Source organism: Peromyscus leucopus, chromosome 1 (genome assembly GCF_004664715.2).
Source record: "Peromyscus leucopus breed LL Stock chromosome 1, UCI_PerLeu_2.1, whole genome shotgun sequence".
NCBI lineage: Eukaryota > Metazoa > Chordata > Mammalia > Rodentia > Cricetidae > Peromyscus > Peromyscus leucopus.
Window position 1 is genome coordinate 84,651,515 of NC_051063.1, and position 19,385 is coordinate 84,670,899.

The 19,385-nt window shown below is 43.3% G+C and overlaps 1 protein-coding gene across 1 annotated transcript in view; it reads left to right on the forward strand.

Annotated features, from left to right (window-relative positions):
• Dnah3 (dynein axonemal heavy chain 3) overlaps window positions 1-19,385 on the forward strand; it is a 164,820-nt gene that overhangs the window by 51,795 nt on the left and 93,640 nt on the right. The window contains exons 23-31 of the mRNA XM_028867827.2: window positions 450-586; window positions 4,238-4,439; window positions 5,647-5,739; window positions 7,193-7,303; window positions 10,644-10,758; window positions 12,836-13,034; window positions 15,384-15,492; window positions 15,694-15,807; window positions 16,801-16,977. Coding sequence (XP_028723660.1) covers window positions 450-586; window positions 4,238-4,439; window positions 5,647-5,739; window positions 7,193-7,303; window positions 10,644-10,758; window positions 12,836-13,034; window positions 15,384-15,492; window positions 15,694-15,807; window positions 16,801-16,977 — 1,257 coding nt within the window. The remainder of the gene's footprint in view (window positions 1-449; window positions 587-4,237; window positions 4,440-5,646; window positions 5,740-7,192; window positions 7,304-10,643; window positions 10,759-12,835; window positions 13,035-15,383; window positions 15,493-15,693; window positions 15,808-16,800; window positions 16,978-19,385) is intronic.

Here is a 19,385-nt window from a genome sequence, read left to right on the forward strand (position 1 = left end):
CCTCTTTCCACTTTGGCCACCTGGGGCTCTCCCTTCAGACTGGCTTGCTCTGCCACAGAGTAGCTGGCAGGAGATGATCCTTACATGGCCCAAAGCTCCTTGATCAAGGGTTCAGCACAGGCCAGCACAGACTGCTATGATCTATGTTTTAGACCCCCAAAATGTTCAGATGAAATTGACTCTGAATTTGTGATGCCCAACCTCTACCCAGCTAGCCATGATTGAAGAAATGCAGTCATGCTTGGTGAGCAGCTAGCCCTGTGGGACTAGGAAAACATCAGGAAGTGGCTACTTGGGTAGGCAGCATCACTAGTTGGTGAGTTGGTCATGACTTCATTATCATGACCAACGTTGAGTACCCATAATGATTCTCAGTGTGTGTGTGTGTGTGTGTGTGTGTGTGTGTGTGTGTGTGTGTGTGTGTGTGTGTGTGTGTGTGTGTGTCCCAGGTGAAAGATACCAGGGTTCTGGTGGCAGCTGATCAGCCAAGAATGACTGAGAAGCTTCAGGAAGCCAACATTCTGTTGGAAGACATCCAGCGGGGACTGAATGACTACCTGGAAAAGAAGAGGCTCTTTTTCCCCAGGTATCCAGGATGGTTCTTTCATATATTCTTTGAGGGCATATGTAGTGGAATTAAATTTTTCATGTTAGAGTTGGATTCTATTCCATTCCTGCTTCCCTGGTTCCCAAGGGATGACATCTAGGAGTTAACATGCCTCCACGGCCATCATCTAGAGTGAAGCTAAATGGATTCTGTAAGGGTTACATCTTCACTTAGGCCAGCTAATAATATTGTTTCTGTCCAGTAAAGGGCATAGTAGTCATGATTAAGACCTGCTATTTAGAGCTAAAGAGCTCCCTCTTGGGATCTCAGCTTTTCTATTTATTCTCTTAAATACCTTCAGCAAATCTATCTGAGACTCGGGTTCCCCACTATGAAATTGAGATATGATAATATTAATGGCTCTCAGTTCATAGGTTTTCTGTGCAGATCAACTGAGCTACATCTAAATCAGAAGTGTTTGAAAACCATCAGCTAATTTTTTGAGCATTAACATTTATAGCTCCAAGTACAGCAACTTTCCCACAAAAGCTAATGCTGTACATAAAAGTCAATGTTGTTTAAGAGGGTCACTTCTGAGTTCACTGTGGCTGGTCACTCCACGCCATTCAACTCCATTGGGATGTAGGTTTTCATGCCTATAACCCCAGTACTTGGTAGGTGGAGGCAGGACTACCAAGATTTCAAGGTCATTTTCAGCTACAAAGTTGGAGGCCAACTAGGATTACTTGAGACTATGCCTCAAAAGACACCAACAAAAACTATAATGTGGCTTTATAGGAAGTTTAGCTCTCTAGTCTTCACCAAGAGAACAGTATAGGCTTTTATAGTCACAGTGGTGATAGTTTGGGGTTTTTCTATGGGAGAAATTCCCTTGGTATCTGTTTAGCACATGATTCTCTGATAAATCTTTTCTCAGTGACCCAAATATTCTTTATTTGTTCTGTCTTATAAAGTAGCCATTGGCCACTTAAGACCATTGTATGTTATTTTTAATTTTATTTTTATTCTATGTGCATGAGTGTTTGGCCTGGATATACGTCTGGGCACCCTTGCATGCCTAGTGCCCAAGGAGTCCAGAAGAAGGTGTCAGATCCCTGTGAGAGTTGTGAGCTCCTGTGTGGATGCTGGAAATCCAATTGAATTTGGAAGAGCAGCCAATGCTCTTAACTGCTGAGCCATCTCTCCAGACCACCATTGAACATTTTAAAGTGTCTCAGAAAGTGAGACCCTTATGGCCAATGGGTCTTGCTTTAGATAACATGAGCAAACACAAATAGTGGAGGGAACACTAACTTGGAAGCACACCATTGAGAAGAGGTTAAACTCTGGAAACCCCCTGATGGTGGGCTCTTACAAACACTTTCAAATTTTTATTTTATTTATGTGTGTCATGTGTGGAAGCATGTACATGAGTACAGGTGCCCACAGTGGCCAGAAGAAGGCACTGGATTCCCTGGAGGTGGAGCTACAGGCAGTTGTGAGCAGCCAGGTCCCCTGCAAAAGTAGGACACACTCTTAAACACTTAACCGTCTCTTCAGCCTCAGGGCCTTTGGCTCTAGCCTTTTGCTGCCATTCCTAGTACTAATAGCGACAGTCGACACTAATACAGCATTTACATCTGGTGCCAGAACACCACACTAAATGCTTTATACTTAGGTAATCCTTAGGATAATCCTGTAACATTGGGATCATTATTGTCATCTTGATTTTATAAGTGAGAGAACAATGATGTTCCCCCAGGAAAGACAAAAGTGATATATGTCCAAACTGCAATTCAAACCCAAAGAGTCTTGATGTGATATTCAAATATTTAATCTCTTTGAGCTACATTTCTACCTAAGTTAAACACACATTAAACACTCATACGAATATCTCAAGTTCATGAATTTTTGTAAAATAAAGTCAATCAATCTTACTGAATGCTTTGAACTGTTGGTGATTGTCACATAAATTAATTTTACCTTAAAAATACAGAATGCTAAAATATTTTACATTGTTACTCTGCCTTTGGGCCTTACACATAATAGAGGTAACATAAGTTAACAGAGATCATCCATTTGAATATTACTTAGAAATGGTAGAAACTGGGTTAGCTCAGGGGTAGAGTGCTTGCCTAGCAAACACAAGGCCCTGGGTTTGATCCTCAGCTAAAAAAAAAAAAGAAAAAAGAAATGGTAGAAACTAACATCCTCACTAGGTACTGACTATTCAGTCAGCCTAAAAGTAGTTACTGAACTCTTCCTTCTTTCTCAATACTGCAGATAGTATATAAGTTTGTTTTACTACATAACAAACACTCCAAAACTTAGAGGCATAAAACAACAGCTATTTATTTAGCTCACAATTGTATGGTATGGCACATTGGGCTGGGCTTAACTGAATGGAGCTCACTCAATGTGACTATAATCAACTGGAGTCAGTCCTAATCCTTTGCCTGGTGGTTGGATTCCTTCCTGTTACTTGGGCACTAGGAAGGTTAGCCTAGGTTTGTTCACATGGTCACAGGAGCATCAGGAGTGTCAATGATAAGGTCTCCTAGAGTCTAAGGCTTGGGACTTGGATATACCTATGTTCACTAGATTCTGCTAGCCAAAGCAAGACAGAGAAATGGCCTAGGATCAAGAAATGCCTAAATCAATTGTTCCTCTTAGCTTGGGCTGGCTTTATGGTCTTCCCTAAACACTATGAGCAACTTGTAATTTATCATATTAAGTAAGACCATAAGCCCTTCTTTATACAATTTTCAGTCTCAGGTTCATGAAAGAGGTTGATACCTTGAACATTTTCTGAAGGTGTAATTTTTGCATCTTTATAGCCTGAGCAAGTGGGGAAGTGGCTACTACCTCCACTTAAAAGACAGAATAGGTCTCTGCCTGCACATAGGTTCATTACAAACACATTGTTTTTGTCTGCTGTGCTGGATTACATAAGGGCATTTTTATGCAAGGGTATAACGTACTTCACATGCCTTTTCATTTCTACCTTTAACATTTTCTGGCATATCTAGAGACAAAGAAGAGCAATCTCTTTCCTCTTTATCCAGAGGTTCTTGACACTGATTGCATGTTAAGGTCAGCTGGGATTTTAAGACATCAAAGATTTCCCCAGACCTTATCAGACATCAGATACATGGGACTCTCTGGGTGTTTGGACCTTGGCATTGAAATTCTTAGGAGCTCCCCAGGCAATCCTGAAGTACAAGCAGTGATGAGAGCCAAGCTGTCATTCCAGTCCCCACCATACTGAGCTCAGAAATGCCTGCTCCTATTCTTTCTCTTGCTCTCTGAGTCAAAATGATCTTCACGGTTGGAGAGAGGGCTTAGTGGTTAAGAGAACTGGCTGCTCTTCTAGAGGTCCTGAGTTCCATTCCCAGCAACCACATGGTGGCTCACAAACATCTGTAATGCTGTCTGGCGCCCTCTTCTGTCTTGCAGGCAGACATGCAAGCAGAACACTAGATACATAATAAATAAATCTTTAAAAAGAAAAAAGTTCTTCACCTTTTGTGCACCAGGTGGGTGATGGAGGAGAGGAGCCAGGCCTAGAAAAGACCTTGGGATGCAGCTAGTAATCACCCAGGAGGATCCATCTGTCAGGAGCATCTACTCGCTGGAAATTCAGTCCTTGAAAGAGCTCCCTATGACCACATTTTCTTTACTTTGAAATAGGTTCTTCTTCCTGTCAAATGATGAACTTCTGGAGATCTTGTCTGAGACAAAGGACCCACTCCGTGTGCAGCCACACTTGAAGAAGTGCTTTGAAGGAATCGCCAAGCTGGAATTCACAGACAATCTGGAAATCCTGGGCATGATCAGCTCAGAAAAAGAAACTGTTCCCTTCATACAGACAATCTACCCAGCAAAAGCCAAAGTAATCCCCCTGTGTGTTTGAGGGGGAGCTCTTTTCTCCACAGTAGAACAAACCAGAGCAGGGGGTTCCCTGGGCTAAGCTTTTGGACTCTAGTTTGGAGTGTGGAACAGTTGGGTTCCATAACTTAATAACTAAATCATTTTGAAGTTACTCCAACTTCTGGGCCTCAGTTTATCCATCTCTAAGATGGGGATTATATTGTAGGCCATGGGACAAATAAAACCATGGAAAGATCTTGAATAAAGTTGATGCAGTAGCAGAGATCAGATTCCAGGTGACCTGATGATGCTTTCAGAGCCCAGGTAGACAACAATCCAGTCACACAAAACATAGAATCAATGAGAAATCTCACATACACCCAACCTGGCTTTTCATATGTACATCTTTTGGGGAGGGGAATGCAGGGTCTCACTTATTTAGCCCTGGCTGGCCTTAAGCTTGAGATCCTCTTTTTTTTTGACTTCCTGGGTGCTGAGATTACAGAGGGTGCTGCCACTTCAAGTCATATGGCCTTTGATAATGAGTAAAATGTAAGTTATTCCCAGCCCCGTGGAAAAGAGGAGCATCCAAAGAGGGCATACTGTTCTTGAAGAGGACCCAATTCAGTGCCTAGCACCTCTGTCTGCCGGCTCACAACTGTCTGTAACTCCATTTCCAAGGGATGTCACGCCTCTGGTGTCCTCAGGCATCTGCACTCACATGTACACATCCATGCACAGACACATATGCATGCAATAAAATATAAAAAGGAGAAACTTATTTTATTAATAAGAATAAAGATTTCATTTGCCTCCTGAGGAGCTGTTGGCTTGAGAAAATTATATGAAGGGACATGTATCAAATATTTCCTAGAGCAGGCCAGGTGGTGGTGGTGCACGCCTTTAATCCCAGCACTCGGGAGGCAGAGCCAGGCAGATCTCCATGAGTTTGAGGCCAGCCTGATCTACAGAGTGAGTTCCAAGACAGCCAGGACTACACAGAGAAACCCTGTCTTGAAAAACAAACAAACAAACAAACACAAAATTTCTAGAGGAAACACACTTCCTAGACAACTGTTAATAAGCATAAAGCAATCAGTCAAATAATATTGACTTGAAGAGGCAGCAACCCCCGAATCTGGCTCCAGAAAGAGAGCTGGACTTCTGCCACAATCTCTGTCCAGCTTTGATTGACAGTTGCTGCCTCCCGCTGTTGTATTTCCCCCCAGGGCATGGTGGAAAAGTGGCTGCAGCAGGTGGAGAAGGTGATGCTGTCCAGCATGCGGCAAGTTATTGGAAATGGGATTGAAGCTTATGCCCAGGTAAACAGGAATTAGGGTACTACAAAGGAAGCTTTGGGGAGTGGTTTGGATGCGTCAGTTCCCCTGGACCTTTAGGATACCACTGAAACCTACCTGAGCCTCTGGGTCCTTTGCCTGTGAATCTACGGCAATGAGCAGTTTTCTGGCAGAGTTGTTTGGTAGATGCAGGTGATGGAAGAGACGGGTTACCTAGAGCCCTCTGGTGATGGGGGTGGGGTGGGAGTAGGGGCTTTACTTCCTGTCACATGGGATTTGTGGCTTCATTTAGCTCCCCTTCCAAGTAGGCATTCACTTGGATCACCTGGGAGTGGCAATCTAGTCCCTAAAGGCCTTAATGGACACAAAGATGACAGAAAGCCTAAGGAAAAATAACCTATTGGGACAAATCTTTGGCTCATGTTGACAGTGTCTGAGTTTTGTCTCCTCTTTCAGTGTGTGTCTTACTTCCAGGCTCTACCCCCATGGTTAGACTCCATCTATCAAACAAACATGTGCAACCAATGCCTTTTCACAAAGGTCCTCAAGACCAACCTTGCTGTCCCACATGGTAGATTTTGAAATCTAAATCAATGCCATTTTCTATTAAAAAAAAAAAAATTCTGAGTCACAGAGCAAGAGCTACCAGTGTGACATTGGCCATCAGGAGTCCACGCTTTTTCTATACAAGGCCAAGAGAACAGCCCCCCCACCTCTGTGGGCCACACTCTGGCTGTGGTATCTAACTCTACCTTTTGAGCACGAAAGCATTGTAGACAGTATATAAATGATAAACATGGCTGTGTTCTGATAAAAACTGTTTACAACCTCCAGCAGACTTGATTCACAAGGTCTCATGGAGCCCAGGCTGACCTCCAACTTACTATGCAGCCAAGGCCACCCTTGAACCTCTGATCCTCCTGTCTCCAACTCCCACGTGCTGGGATTCTAGGCTTGCACCACCATGCCTGGTTTATGTGGTGCTGGGGCTAAACCCTGATCTTAAGTTTAGGAAACAAAAGCTGGGGAGGAGGATTTGGCTAAGAAAGCATGCCGCAATACCACAGTCTAATGCAGCCAGTAAAAGGGGAGATGTGAGTACTCTCTGAACATGACCCTGATTATATTTTTTAAAAAATCAGTCTTGAAGCAATAAAATAACGCAGAGTTGAGACTGTTTTGTTTTTCTTTTACACAATACTTGAGGGACAAAGACGTAAATCACTAATCCCAAGCCTGGCATAGTGCTGCATGCCTTTAATCCCAGGATTCTGGTGGCAGAAGCAAGCAGAAAACTTTGTGAATTTGAGGCCAGCCTGGTCTACACAGTGAGTTCTAGGACTGAGAGAGGACTTTTGTTTTACTATCATGATGAGGTGTGTGTGGTGGGGAAGGGGGAGGGCAGGTAGTTGTAGAAAGTCAGTTTAAACCACACACAAAGAACTGATTCTACAGTAACCCCACTGTTCCTTCCCAGGTCCCTCGTGACAGCTGGGTCTTGCAGTGGCCTGGCCAGGTAGTTATCTGTGTCTCCTCCATCTTCTGGACCAAAGAGGTGTCTGAAGCCCTAGTTGAAGGCACCATGCCAGTAAGTGAGCACACCTTAAAGCTTGCAGAGGAGAGCCAATGTGAACTAGGATAGAGTAGCCATTTGGGTCATTTAGAACAGGGATCGCAGAAGCCAGAGTTTCCATGGATACAGTGAAGCAGGAAATCTGGATTTGAGAATCTCTTTGGCGCATATAGCTAGCCTCATGGTTTTTCCTATGTAGAAATTCTGAGCTGCAGGATGCTAAGTGTAACGAGCTCCTGCTTGCAGGAGTTACCTGAGAGACTTTCCAACAATTCTTCTTCCTGGGCCGGGAGGCCATGTTTGCCTTGTTTGCCTCTCTTTTCTCTCTCTCTCTCTCTCTCTCTCTCTCCTCTCTCTCCTCTCTCTCTCTCTTTCTCTCTCTCCTGTCTCTGTCCACCCCAAGCTCTCCCTTCTGTTTTCTCTTGGAGACCTGGTGCACTTCCATCCTGCATATCCTCAGACCAACCATGCATTTCCAGTGGATGCCAATGCTTCAGAATACAAGACCTGGTGGATGTGACACATAATCCCAGCATATTCACCTGTTGACTGTGTGGCCATGAGCAATTTACCAATCCAAGTGTCAGTCATCTCTCTAAAATTCAAGGAATTGTCACATCGAGTCATAGTCTAAGAGAAACCTAAACTATGACAACTGGCCAAGTAGAAAATACAAGGAGGATTGTTCCAGAGAGGAACTAGAAGGTGCACAGTAGAGTGGGATGTAGTTCAATAGTAGAGCATTTGCCTGGCATACACAAGGTCCTGGATCCATCCCCAGCCTTGGAAAGAGGAAGGAAAGGTGGAGCACATTGCAGCAACCCTTTTAAACATTATTTTAATATTTGCAATATCATTCCACACAAAAGGAGTAGAAATCCAAGTTTTGACAGATTTGTTTGGATGGAATATCTATATACATCATAACTTACATCAATATTGCATGACAAATGAACTGGTTAGCTTTGTCTTCTTTTCCAAATCCTTCCACTGCCTCAACTCTGAGTATTATAGACTGCAATCCTATCTTGTGCTAAGCACAAATTCCAAATTAAAACTATATAATTTACATAAAACCCATTAGTATAACAATTCAGTTTAACATGCGGGAACATAATGACTTAACATATTGATAAAAGGGCAGAAAACAAGTTGCTACAATGCCGTTGGCACTGTGTAAGCCTGAGGATGCTGTCACCTATCTGTAAAAAAAAAAAAAAAAAAAAAAAAAAAAAAAAAAAAGGCTGACTCTGTCTTGAATCCATAACTAACCCATTTGACAAGCACCAAGGAGTCTCAGATTCTTAATGTGAGCCTGTCGTCTGGCTTGGAGGACAACTGTGGAGTGGGCAAGGGAGTTCCAGAGCACTGGGGGGCGGGGGGAGCATCCCCATCACCAAGGGCCTTTCAAACAGCAAGTCATAGACAAAGAAGGCTTTAGGAACCTCTTTATTTCTACATGCTGGGCACATTATTACTAACAATAGCACTACTATTTGCAGGGTGCTTTATTCACATCAGTCATTGTGCCCATGCTTCTCAAACCCCATCTCAACCCTCAGGAGAGCTTTCTGGCTGAGTTGTAATCATACAGATTTCATACACCTGGACACTCTGAGAATCTACAAACCACAGTGCTAGAAAACTGATATGGTGGAAGCTGAACTCGGGTGGTCTCCCTTTTTTTAAATTTCTTTTCAAGGTCCATTTTTTACTTTTTAACCTCTTCATTTTGAAATATCAGGCTTTTATATAATGTCACCAATATAATACAAAAATTCTCCTATACTGTAGAGGGAAGTTTCTCCAGTCCTGCCTTGCCCAGCAGTCCAGACGAATCTCTCCCACCCCCAGTCCAGCAGCTGCTTATAAAATAATCACTCAGAGGCTTATATTAATTATGAACTGTATGGCCTATGGCTTCAGCTTCCTGCTAGCTAACTCTTTCATCTTAAATTAACCCGTTTCTATAAATCTATATGTTGCCACATGGCTGTGGCATTACTCGTCTGCTAGCATCTTGTTGCTCCTTCAGTGGTAGCTCATGTGTCTCTCTCAACTCTGCCCTTCTTCTCTCTGTAACTCTGCTTGGATTTCCTGCCTGGCTGTAAGCTTTCTTGCCACAGGCTCAAACAGTTTTATTTATTATCCAATGGGAGCCACACATGTTCACAGCATACAGAAAGACATCCCACAGCACTGTATTTTTTTTAAAAGGTTTATTTATGTATTATGTATACAGTGTTCTGCCTGCATGTATCCCTTCAGGCCAGAAGAGGGCACCAGATCTCATTACAGATGGTTGTGAGCCACCATGTGGTTGCTGGGAATTGAACTCAGGACCTCTGGAAGAACAGCCAGTGCTCTTAACCTCTGAGCCATCTCTGCAGCCCCTATATCCTTTATCTAGATCCTTCAGATGTGACCATCAGGGACAATCAAAATATAATGATCCAAATCAGGAAATCAACAATAATCTATTACTATACAGACCTTTTTAACTTTGCCAATTTAATTGTTACCCTATTAAAGGTCTAGCCTTTTCCTAGGCCAAGACTCTGTCCAGGTTACATGCTGCATATTTTTCCTCCTCCTTTTTGTAAGTGAGGTAATGTCTTCCTATGTAGCCCAGGCTATTCCCCTCCTGCCTCAGTCACCCAGGTGCTGTGATTCATAGATAAAGATGAATGTCCTGTCCATCTGTCCAGCATGTCCTATTCCCTGTGTCTTGTTTGATATGAGAAAGTTTCTTTTTCTCTTTTGCTAATTCAAGATTACTGTACAATATACGTATAGTAAAACTCACAAAGCTGGGCGCCAGTAGCACATACCTTTAATCCAGCACTTGGCAGAGGCAGGTGGATCTCTGTGAGTTCAAGGCCAGCCTGGGCTACAGAGTGAGTTCCAGGAAAGGTGTAAAGCTATACAGAGAAACCCTGTCTTGAAAAAAAAAAAAAAAAACTCACCTATTTTGGCAAACAGTTCTGTTTTGACAAGTGCATGCAATCCTGTAAGCACAGTCACGTGCAAGATGAGGAACAGCTCTTCATCAGCCAAAATGCCTTCACCCCCTCACAGTCAGATTTTCTTTAAGCATCTGCAATTGTACATTTCTGCCCCTAAAGTTTTGTCTTTCCCACAATGTTATCAAAATAAAACAGGGTGGTGTGGCCTCTTTTAACTAGCAGAAGATCCACTTTGAGGTTAAAGTATGAGACGAGGGAAAGGATGATTTGGAGGATGACATCCAGGTCTGGCTTGGACCTTTGGATGTCAGATGATGTCAGCCTTCAAGATGGAAACTGCTGGAGGAGAATCCACCTTGACTGAACGTTTCTTCCTGTGCCCTGGCCAGGACTTTCTGAAGAAGAGTAATGACCAGATCGCGCAGATTGTCAAACTGGTGCGAGGGAAGCTGAGCAGTGGGGCGAGGCTCACTCTTGGGGCCCTCACTGTCATCGACGTCCACGGTAAGAATACAGACTCTGGGTGTTGCTCAGTCCAGGAACAGCAGCTGGCTGGGCATGTCTCTTGAGTCTCCGGAATAGGATGCCTCAGGACTTCCCAGTCTGTCTGAGGGTAAGGAGGGCTCTGAGGAGAAGCCAGGGCCAAAGGCCCTCCCACCTCAGCCACTCCCGAAGCAGGCCTCTCATTTCCGAGAGACACCAGCTTGGTGAATGATTGCCTCCTCAGCACGGGTGATGATGTTGAATATTCACCGGGTGTTGGGCTTTGTGCTGTTTACGGTTTTCTCATTTTCACAAACACTTCCCAAGCTCAGAAGCAGTTGTTAGAGAGGGCAATAATTTGCTGGCAAACACCACATTTGGAAGCGGTAAAGGCTCCTCTGTCTGCTTCCAAACCCAAGGGGCTGGGAATCAGCAGTGGTGCGGGATCGGTGGTGAGAGACTGCCTTTGTGCTCTTCCTTCAACAAAACAGAGGGGGACGATGAGGAGGAAGAATTGGGGTTTGTATGTAAAATAAACCACCTCCACACCCTTCCTCCGTCATCACCAAGGAAACCGGGGCTGGACCAGGCTGGTTGCCTGGGAACAAGGTCTTTCTTGCTCCTATACCAGCTAACTAGTGTGTCACAGCATCTATTCCCTTAGGACTGGTGTTCACTTCAGTCTGATTCCAGGCAGAGAGATGCCCATGAAATCAGGGAGAGAGGATGGAGGATCTATTCCTCACATGGCCACAGACCCACCTGGTGGGGGTGATGAACGAAGCCATGATTATGGCCTAGTGTCTCCTTGAGTGGCTAGGTTCTCAAATACACGCGTGCATAAATGCACATACATGTACTTGCACACACACGGCATAGTGAAGATAGCTCCAGGTTGGTCCCTCATGCAGACCTGTAAGAGTCCACTCAGAGATCTCAACAGCTCTCATCCCATGAGCAGCTAAAAGCCCACTAATGATTTCCACAAGCCTATGTCTGCTCTTTGACTTCATGGATCATCACTGCATCTTAGCTTGGAAATTCTATGAGAGGAAGAAGGTAGCCAATAAATGTATTACCCAGCTGGTTCCTGAGGCTGGAAGGAAAGATGCCTCTAACCATGAATTCATGGGACACTTTCCCATGTGGGCTCAGGTCAAGATGACACCAGTGTCCTAGGGTATCCTAGAAGCCTGGAATGGAGCCCAAAATGTCATGTGTGACCTGATGTGTGAGCATTCAGGGTGTCTGTATTGCAAGCCTCTGGGTCAGTCCCAGCCCCACCCCCATGAGTTTCAGAACAGTAACATGAAGTAATACTTCTATAATATTTTCTACGTTGGTGCTGGCCCTCTCTCACTCTCCCTGTATGTCTAGACACACAGTGTGTTTACATTGAGTCCTCGCAGCCATTCCAGGAGACAGAGAAGTTGAATAACTTTCCCAAAGTCACCAAGCTAGTTCATGGTGGAAGCAGAATTTGAACCCAAGTGTATCTGTTCTTTTCCTCACTCTTACAACAAAATATCTCGCCAAAGCAACTGAAGAAGGGAATGTTTATTCTGGCTCACAGTTTTGGGGTTCAGACTGCCCTGGTGGGGAAAGCACAGCAGCAGGGATGTGGGACATCCACAGCGAAGCAGCAGTGGGCAGCAAGCGCTGGTGCTCAGCTAGCCGGCTCCTGGGATATGCAGTCTGGGATAGGACCCATCCCAGGGAGCAGAGCCACTCATGTTTACAGTGGATCTTCCACCTCTGTTAACCTCACCTAGATAATGCTTTTAGGTATGCCCAGAAGCTTGTCTCTTTAGTGGCTCCAGACTCAGTCAAGCTGACAGTATTAACCACTGCACCAGGCCATCTGATTTCAGAGCGCACGTTCAGTACCTCTACTCTACTTCCTGAGAGAAGGCAGCACAGCCTTCTCTTTGAAAAAGCAAAGTCCAGCTTGTGAAAGCTACTGCTGCCTGCAGGATGTTAGAGCCTGAATAGCAGAGACTGAGGACGTGGATAGCATCCTCTTCTGCCCGAGGAGTCGGTGAGGGTGGGTAATTCTGATGACTCCACGTATGGATGTCTCTCCATGGTATCCCATTAGCCCGTGATGTGGTGGCCAAACTGGCAGAGGATCAGGTCTTCAGTCTCAATGATTTCCAGTGGATTTCCCAGCTGCGGTACTACTGGGAGGCAAAGGATGTTCATGTGCAGATGATAACCACAGAAGCCTTGTATGGCTATGAGTACCTGGGCAACTCTCCCCGTCTGGTGATCACTCCTCTCACAGACCGCTGCTACAGGTAAGCTCTGGAGTCCCAAGCCGAAAGGAAGGAAAGAGAATATAGGAAGGAAAGGCACTGGGCAGGTCACAGTGTCTTAGGTTTGTTACCTTCTATGTTTCAATCTCACAGTTCAGAGTTTTTAGTTCTTAGCACTAACCACAAATGGAATTGGCTAGGAATGGGAACCCAGTGGGAACGCCAGTATGGAGAAATTCATTGGAACCAGTAGCAGAACACTGGTGTATGAATGAGATAGTCACATGTTGCTTAAGTAGAAAGCTCAGCAATAGCAAAATTCAGTGTGGTACCTGGAGAACACATGGCCATGGGATAGACCATGAAGGTCAAGACACAGAGAAGCAGGACTGGGGATCTGGCTGTGAGGGAGAGCATTTGACTAGCAAGCAGGCAAGTCATTCTCAGCACTACGAGAAAATAAAACCAACAAGATCGCAGGCAGGGCATCTCCAGCCTCTGTGTCCAGTCCGGTGGAGAGGAGGAGTTTCTCTTCACTTAGCACAGTGCTTGGCCACTTTGCTCACAACTCCTTACATTAGGTACCTGCATTTCATTAACTTCCTAATGTTGTTGTGCTCGGATTTTCTGTGCTTTGTATATTTCCTTATAGTACAAATCTAGACTGTAAAAATATTTCAAAGTACTATTCTTTAAGATTATTTAAATTTTCCAATATTGTGTTTTCTTTTTATTAGCATATATTACTTATAGAATACAATGGTTTTGTTACATTTTCATGCAAAAATATACTGCATTTATAAGCATCCTTTCTTGTCTCTCCACCAACCTTCACTGACCCCTCTCCTCTTCCTAAGTAGTCACTTTTCTACTTTAATGTCTTTTTTTTCTCCCAAATCTAAATCCCACACATGGGAGCAAACATGACTTTGTTTTCTCATTCTGTCTTTTTTTTTTTTTTTTTGCTTAACATGATAATCTCCAGCTCCAATCACTTTCCTACAGTTGACAGAATTTCATTCTTACTTAAGGCTGAATAAAACTCTTTTGTTACATATACTGCATTTTCTTTATCATCTATTCATGGACACCTCTGCTGATTTTTAATTTTGTTCTATACATAGTATCATAGTAAACATGGATGTGCAAATATCTCTGAGGTACATTGTCTTCGATTCCTTCAGCTATATCCCTAGCAATGCTGTAGCTCGATTATACAGTAGTACTATTTTCAGTTTTTTTAGGAACCTCCACACTTGTTTCCAGAGTGGCTGCACAGAGTTAACATTTCCTGCCAATGGTGTACAAATGTTAAATTCCCCACCTTCCCACACTTGTCCTTGTCCACGTTTGTTGTCGTTTGGGTTCTTGATGACAGCCATTCTGACTTGAGTGAATTTGGACTTCCTTAATGACTAAAGGCCCTGACTACCCACCACCTTTTTTTTTTTAACATGTGTACCTCTTTTGAGAACTGTCCATTCAATTCATTTCCCCCTTTATTATCAATCCCTTGTTTTCTGATTTTAACTCATCATTCCTTTATTCTGCTCATTATCCAGCAATTTCCTTTTGGAAAGTCTATTGCACAGCCTTCAGATCTTCAGCATGATATTATAAATGACACACACGACAGAGTAATTATGACAAATGCCCATCATCTGACATAACCATCCATACTCCCCCTGTGCTGGGAGCAGCTATAATCTACTCATTCATCAAAAACCCTGACTACCACACACTATTATTAGCTATAGTCATAAAGAACAGTAATGGCTTGAACGCACCTGTGCACCATGCATGACATCAGCCAACCCTAAATCTAATTAGAGCTGTGGAAACAAGTTCAGAAAATAACAAGTTACCATGTCACTGAAGTTACAAAGACTCGTTCCAAGGACTTTGGGATCAGTTTCTACATCATTCATTTCTAACATCTGCTTTGCACCTGTCGGATGCTGTGTTCTTTCACTGAGGATATGAACTTAACTAAAAGGTGGTTCCTAAGCTCAGGTCATGCTTCAGTGGGACACATGTGTTGTTGTCTATTCCATCAGTGCTGGTGAGCTCTGGAATGCAGGATTGAAGTCTTTTTCTCATTTCTGTTTGGTTTATTTAGATCCACCTAAGCATCCCATTATTCATTCAGTCATTCTTCTGGGCAACTGTGTATGGGTGGCCTCTGCCATGCACCAAGCTCTGGGCTAGGCTCTGAAATTGCAATGCTGAGCAAAACCAATTTTTTACAGTGATGATGTATTCATCGCGTAATTGAAGGGGACATCTATTTGCAGAAGTCAAAATAAACAAAAGCCAGGACTGTATCTCAAGAGTTGCACACTGAGTTGCTGGTTTGGGTTTCGGTTTTTGTTGTTGTTTGTTTCCCTTTAGGACTCTAATGGGAGCTTTGAAGCTGAACCTTGGAGGTGCTCCAGAGGGTCCAGCAGGGACAGGCAAGACAGAGACCACCAAAGATCTGGCTAAAGCTTTGGCCAAGCAGGTATGGAAGTTCCATCTGTCTCTACCCTCTCTTCCTACCTCTCTCTGGACCCCAAGAGCAAGAAGTTCAAGATGATTTTGCCTAACAATCAAAGTGGGAGCCCAGTTCGCCTGGTAGAGTGGGGGAGGAGCCTTGCTCCTGGCTTCTGGTTCTGATTATTCAGCTATGAGGAAATTTACCCTGAATCCTTCCTCTTTCTAGTGTGTGGTCTTCAACTGCTCCGATGGTTTGGATTATAAAGCCATGGGGAAGTTCTTCAAGGGGCTGGCCCAAGCTGGAGCATGGGCCTGTTTTGATGAATTCAACAGGATTGAGGTAACTCTCCTTCTAGAGGATGTAACAAAGGGGTTGGATATGGAGGGACCTTTTTCTGAGCTCCCAACTCTTAAGAACAGAGTCTGTGTCTTCTCTGTGGCCCTTGCGTGGAGTAGGTACTTATATACTAAACATAAACAGCTACACGGAGAGAGCATCTGTGTTTGAAACACATCCACCAACCTTCCTATCATATTCATCCATTCACTGATCCTTTCAGAATTTAGTTGGGCAGCTAGTGCATGCCAGTAACTGTATATGTTCATGAAGCAAAGGTGAATAAGCTATGATCTTGCCTTTTAAATGGTTGTAACCCAATAAAAGGAATAAAAATTAAACAAAATATAATAGAAGTCTACAGTAGAGGTAAAAAAATTAAAAAAAAAAGTATAATTGATTCTATTTAGATAGAGAGTAGAAATCAGAAATATAAGCATGAGATGTTGAAATGCTCTAGGTACAGGAACATGCTAGATAGTACCCACACACAACATATATGTACCAGATAATCCCATGCTGGTACAAATAACAGTCAAGCTATATTATACAAATGTTTGTCTTACGCCGACGATACAGCTCTCATCTTAAATTAATCTATTTATATTAATCTATGTATTTCCACGTGGCTGTGGCATTACCAGTCTGCTGGCATGTTGCTCCTTGGGCAGCTGCATGGCATCCACCCTGACTCCACCCTCTTCTCTCTGTATCTCTCTTGGATTTCCAACCTGGCTATAGCCTGTCTTGCCATAGGCCAGAGTAGCTTCTTCATTAACCAGTGGTAGCAACACATATTCACAGCATACAGCAAGACCATCCCACAGCACACATATACACACAAACACACATTATTTTCCTTTTCTTTGCCAAAGCCCCAAATCATACTTGTCATTTTGAGCATAAAAGTCTAGTTCTCAGGTGGCTGAGATCCTTCCTTGCTGAGTGAGGGGGCATGCTGGCTGAGCACACCTCAGTGAGGTATTCTCTCCATAGGTGGAAGTACTGTCAGTGGTAGCCCAGCAGATTCTCAGCATCCAGCAAGCCATTATCCGGAAGCTGAAGGTGTTCATCTTTGAAGGCACTGAGCTCTCACTGAACCCAACCTGTGCCGTCTTCATCACCATGAACCCTGGGTACGCTGGCAGGGCTGAGCTGCCAGATAACCTTAAGGTAAATGTTGGCACTGATTTATATAGCGTAGAAGTATTTATAGCATAGAAGCTTCTAGAAGTATGCTCCCGAAGATCTCATAGAGGCCCAACAGAAGAAATAGCTAATAGTTCCAGGGCTAACATAATATTTGATCTCAGAACACCTCCCCAACAAGATCTTACAGCAAGAAAGAATAAAGGTATAAAGATGGATGGCAGTCAAGCTATAGTAAGAGTCAGTATTTCAGTTATCTATGGTGGTCAGACAGCTGATAGACAGAGAAGTAGGCCAGGCATAGTAGAGACTGGTGAATGCTAAGGCACAGCCACCTCTTATCTCCAACCTACTATTGCCAAGAAGGAGTTGTCACATTTCATTGTTTTCTTCCAGGGAGGATAGAAATTAGTACTGTTACATGAAGTCATCTAATTTTTACATCTGGGCTTACAGCAAAAAGACAATTACTGAGGGTCAAACAAAGAGCGTCTTTTTATGAGAGAACACCAAATTTCAATGCAGAGAACTCTGGCAAACCTAGAATGAACATTATTGATCAACCCCTTTATTACTAAACTGATAAAACCCAAGTCATTTCCTTTCTAAAGCATACTGTTCTGACCCCCTGGAGAAGAAGCAGAGTACGCATGTACCCAGCAGCTATTGTTGATCTGGCCTGAGCTACAGCCACTGTAGAGGCCCTGTTGTTAGTGGAAGAAGGAAAGTGCCTCAGAAGGGGAAGAGAGAGAGAGACAAATAGGCTCTCTTCAATGGTAGATGGTCCTAGCTGGCCTTGGGATGCTGCTTTCATGGAAGCACAAATCCAAAGGATGTAAGATAAGGTTAGGTCTTTTATGGAAACAATGTCTGCCACCCAGTTACTTGAAAAGAGTGACCAGAGAGAGAAACTTTAGAACTGCTTCTTTGTGGATTTATCCACTCCCTTAGATGGAAATGATAAAAGGGATATGATTGCATCCTCATCACTGATTTTTTTTTTTTTTTTTTTTTTTTTTTTTTTTTTTTTTTTTTTTCTTTAGACGATTTTTGTTCTCTCCTCTTCCCCTTCCCCCCCCCCTTCCCCTCTCCATGTTACTATGTATAGATCGTAGATTATTCCTATTGAGCGTCCTGATAAGTATAAAAAATATCAAGAAATTAACTGTAATGCTAAGATAGAATTGCTGTTATTTCAACTGTTTATCTTTTTTTTTTTTTTATTTTTTTTTTGTTTTTTTTTTTTTTTCTCTATATTTTTTTTTTGCTAGGTATAGTGATTTGCATCCATTCCTCATCTTGATGGTTTATGGCACAACTATTAGTGTTTGCATCATCACGAGTAGGTCAGTCCTGGCTGTCTCTTGACCATGACCAGCACTTCTAGATTAAGACGGTCCCAGCTCCATCTGCCAACTTATTAAATAAGAAACACAGAATCAATGTAAAAGAGAAAGCCAAGAGGTCAGAACTCAGAGCTAAAACCTTATTCTTCCTCCTGAGGTGCTCCTGCCTTTCTGAAAGAGACCTACTTCCTATGTGTATGTCTTTACATAGTCTTTCTGTTCTGCCTTCTCATTGGTTGTAAACCCAAACACGTAACTGCCTTGTCACTGCCTGTATGTACAGCCCTCCAGGTCTTAAAGCCGTGTGTCTCCAATGCTGGCTGTATCCCTGAACACACAGAGATCTACCTAGCTCTTCTACCAAGTGCTGGGATTAAAGGCATGTGGTGCCACCACCGCCACACTCTTGCTATGGCTCTAATAGCTCTGACCCCCGGGCAACTTTATTTATTAACATACAATTAAAATCACATTTCAGTACAAATAAAATACCACCATATTGCTCTACCTGCTAGAAATGCATTGTGATTACGATCCAGGAAATCTTATTCAGCTAGACCACTTTTCTCTCAGAGTAGAAAATAGGCAGGAAGATCTTTCAAGTGCTCCTCCCCTGTAGGTTGAGGCCCCAGTTTGCTTTCTTTTACTTCAATAAAACATTGACCAAACCAACTTGTGGGAGTGTGGTGATTTGAAAGAAAATATCCCACAAAAGGAGTGGTCCTATTAGAAGGTGTGGCTTTGTTGGAGGAAGTGTGTTACTGTGGAGACAGGCTTTAAGGTCTCATATATGCTCAAGCCACGCCCAGTGAGACAGACCACTTCCTGTTACCTGTGAGTCAAGATGTAAGAACTTTCAGCTCCTTCTCTAGCACCATGTCTGCTGCATACTGCCTTGCTTCCCGCCATGATGATAATGGACTAAAACCTCTGAACTGTAAGTGAGCCACCACAATGAAATGTTTTTCCTTTTGAGATGCCATGGTCATAGTCTCATCACAGCAATTGAAACCCTAAGACAGGGAGGAAAGGGCTTAATTAGCTTATACCTCCAAGTCATGGTCCATCTTTGAGGGAATTCAGGGC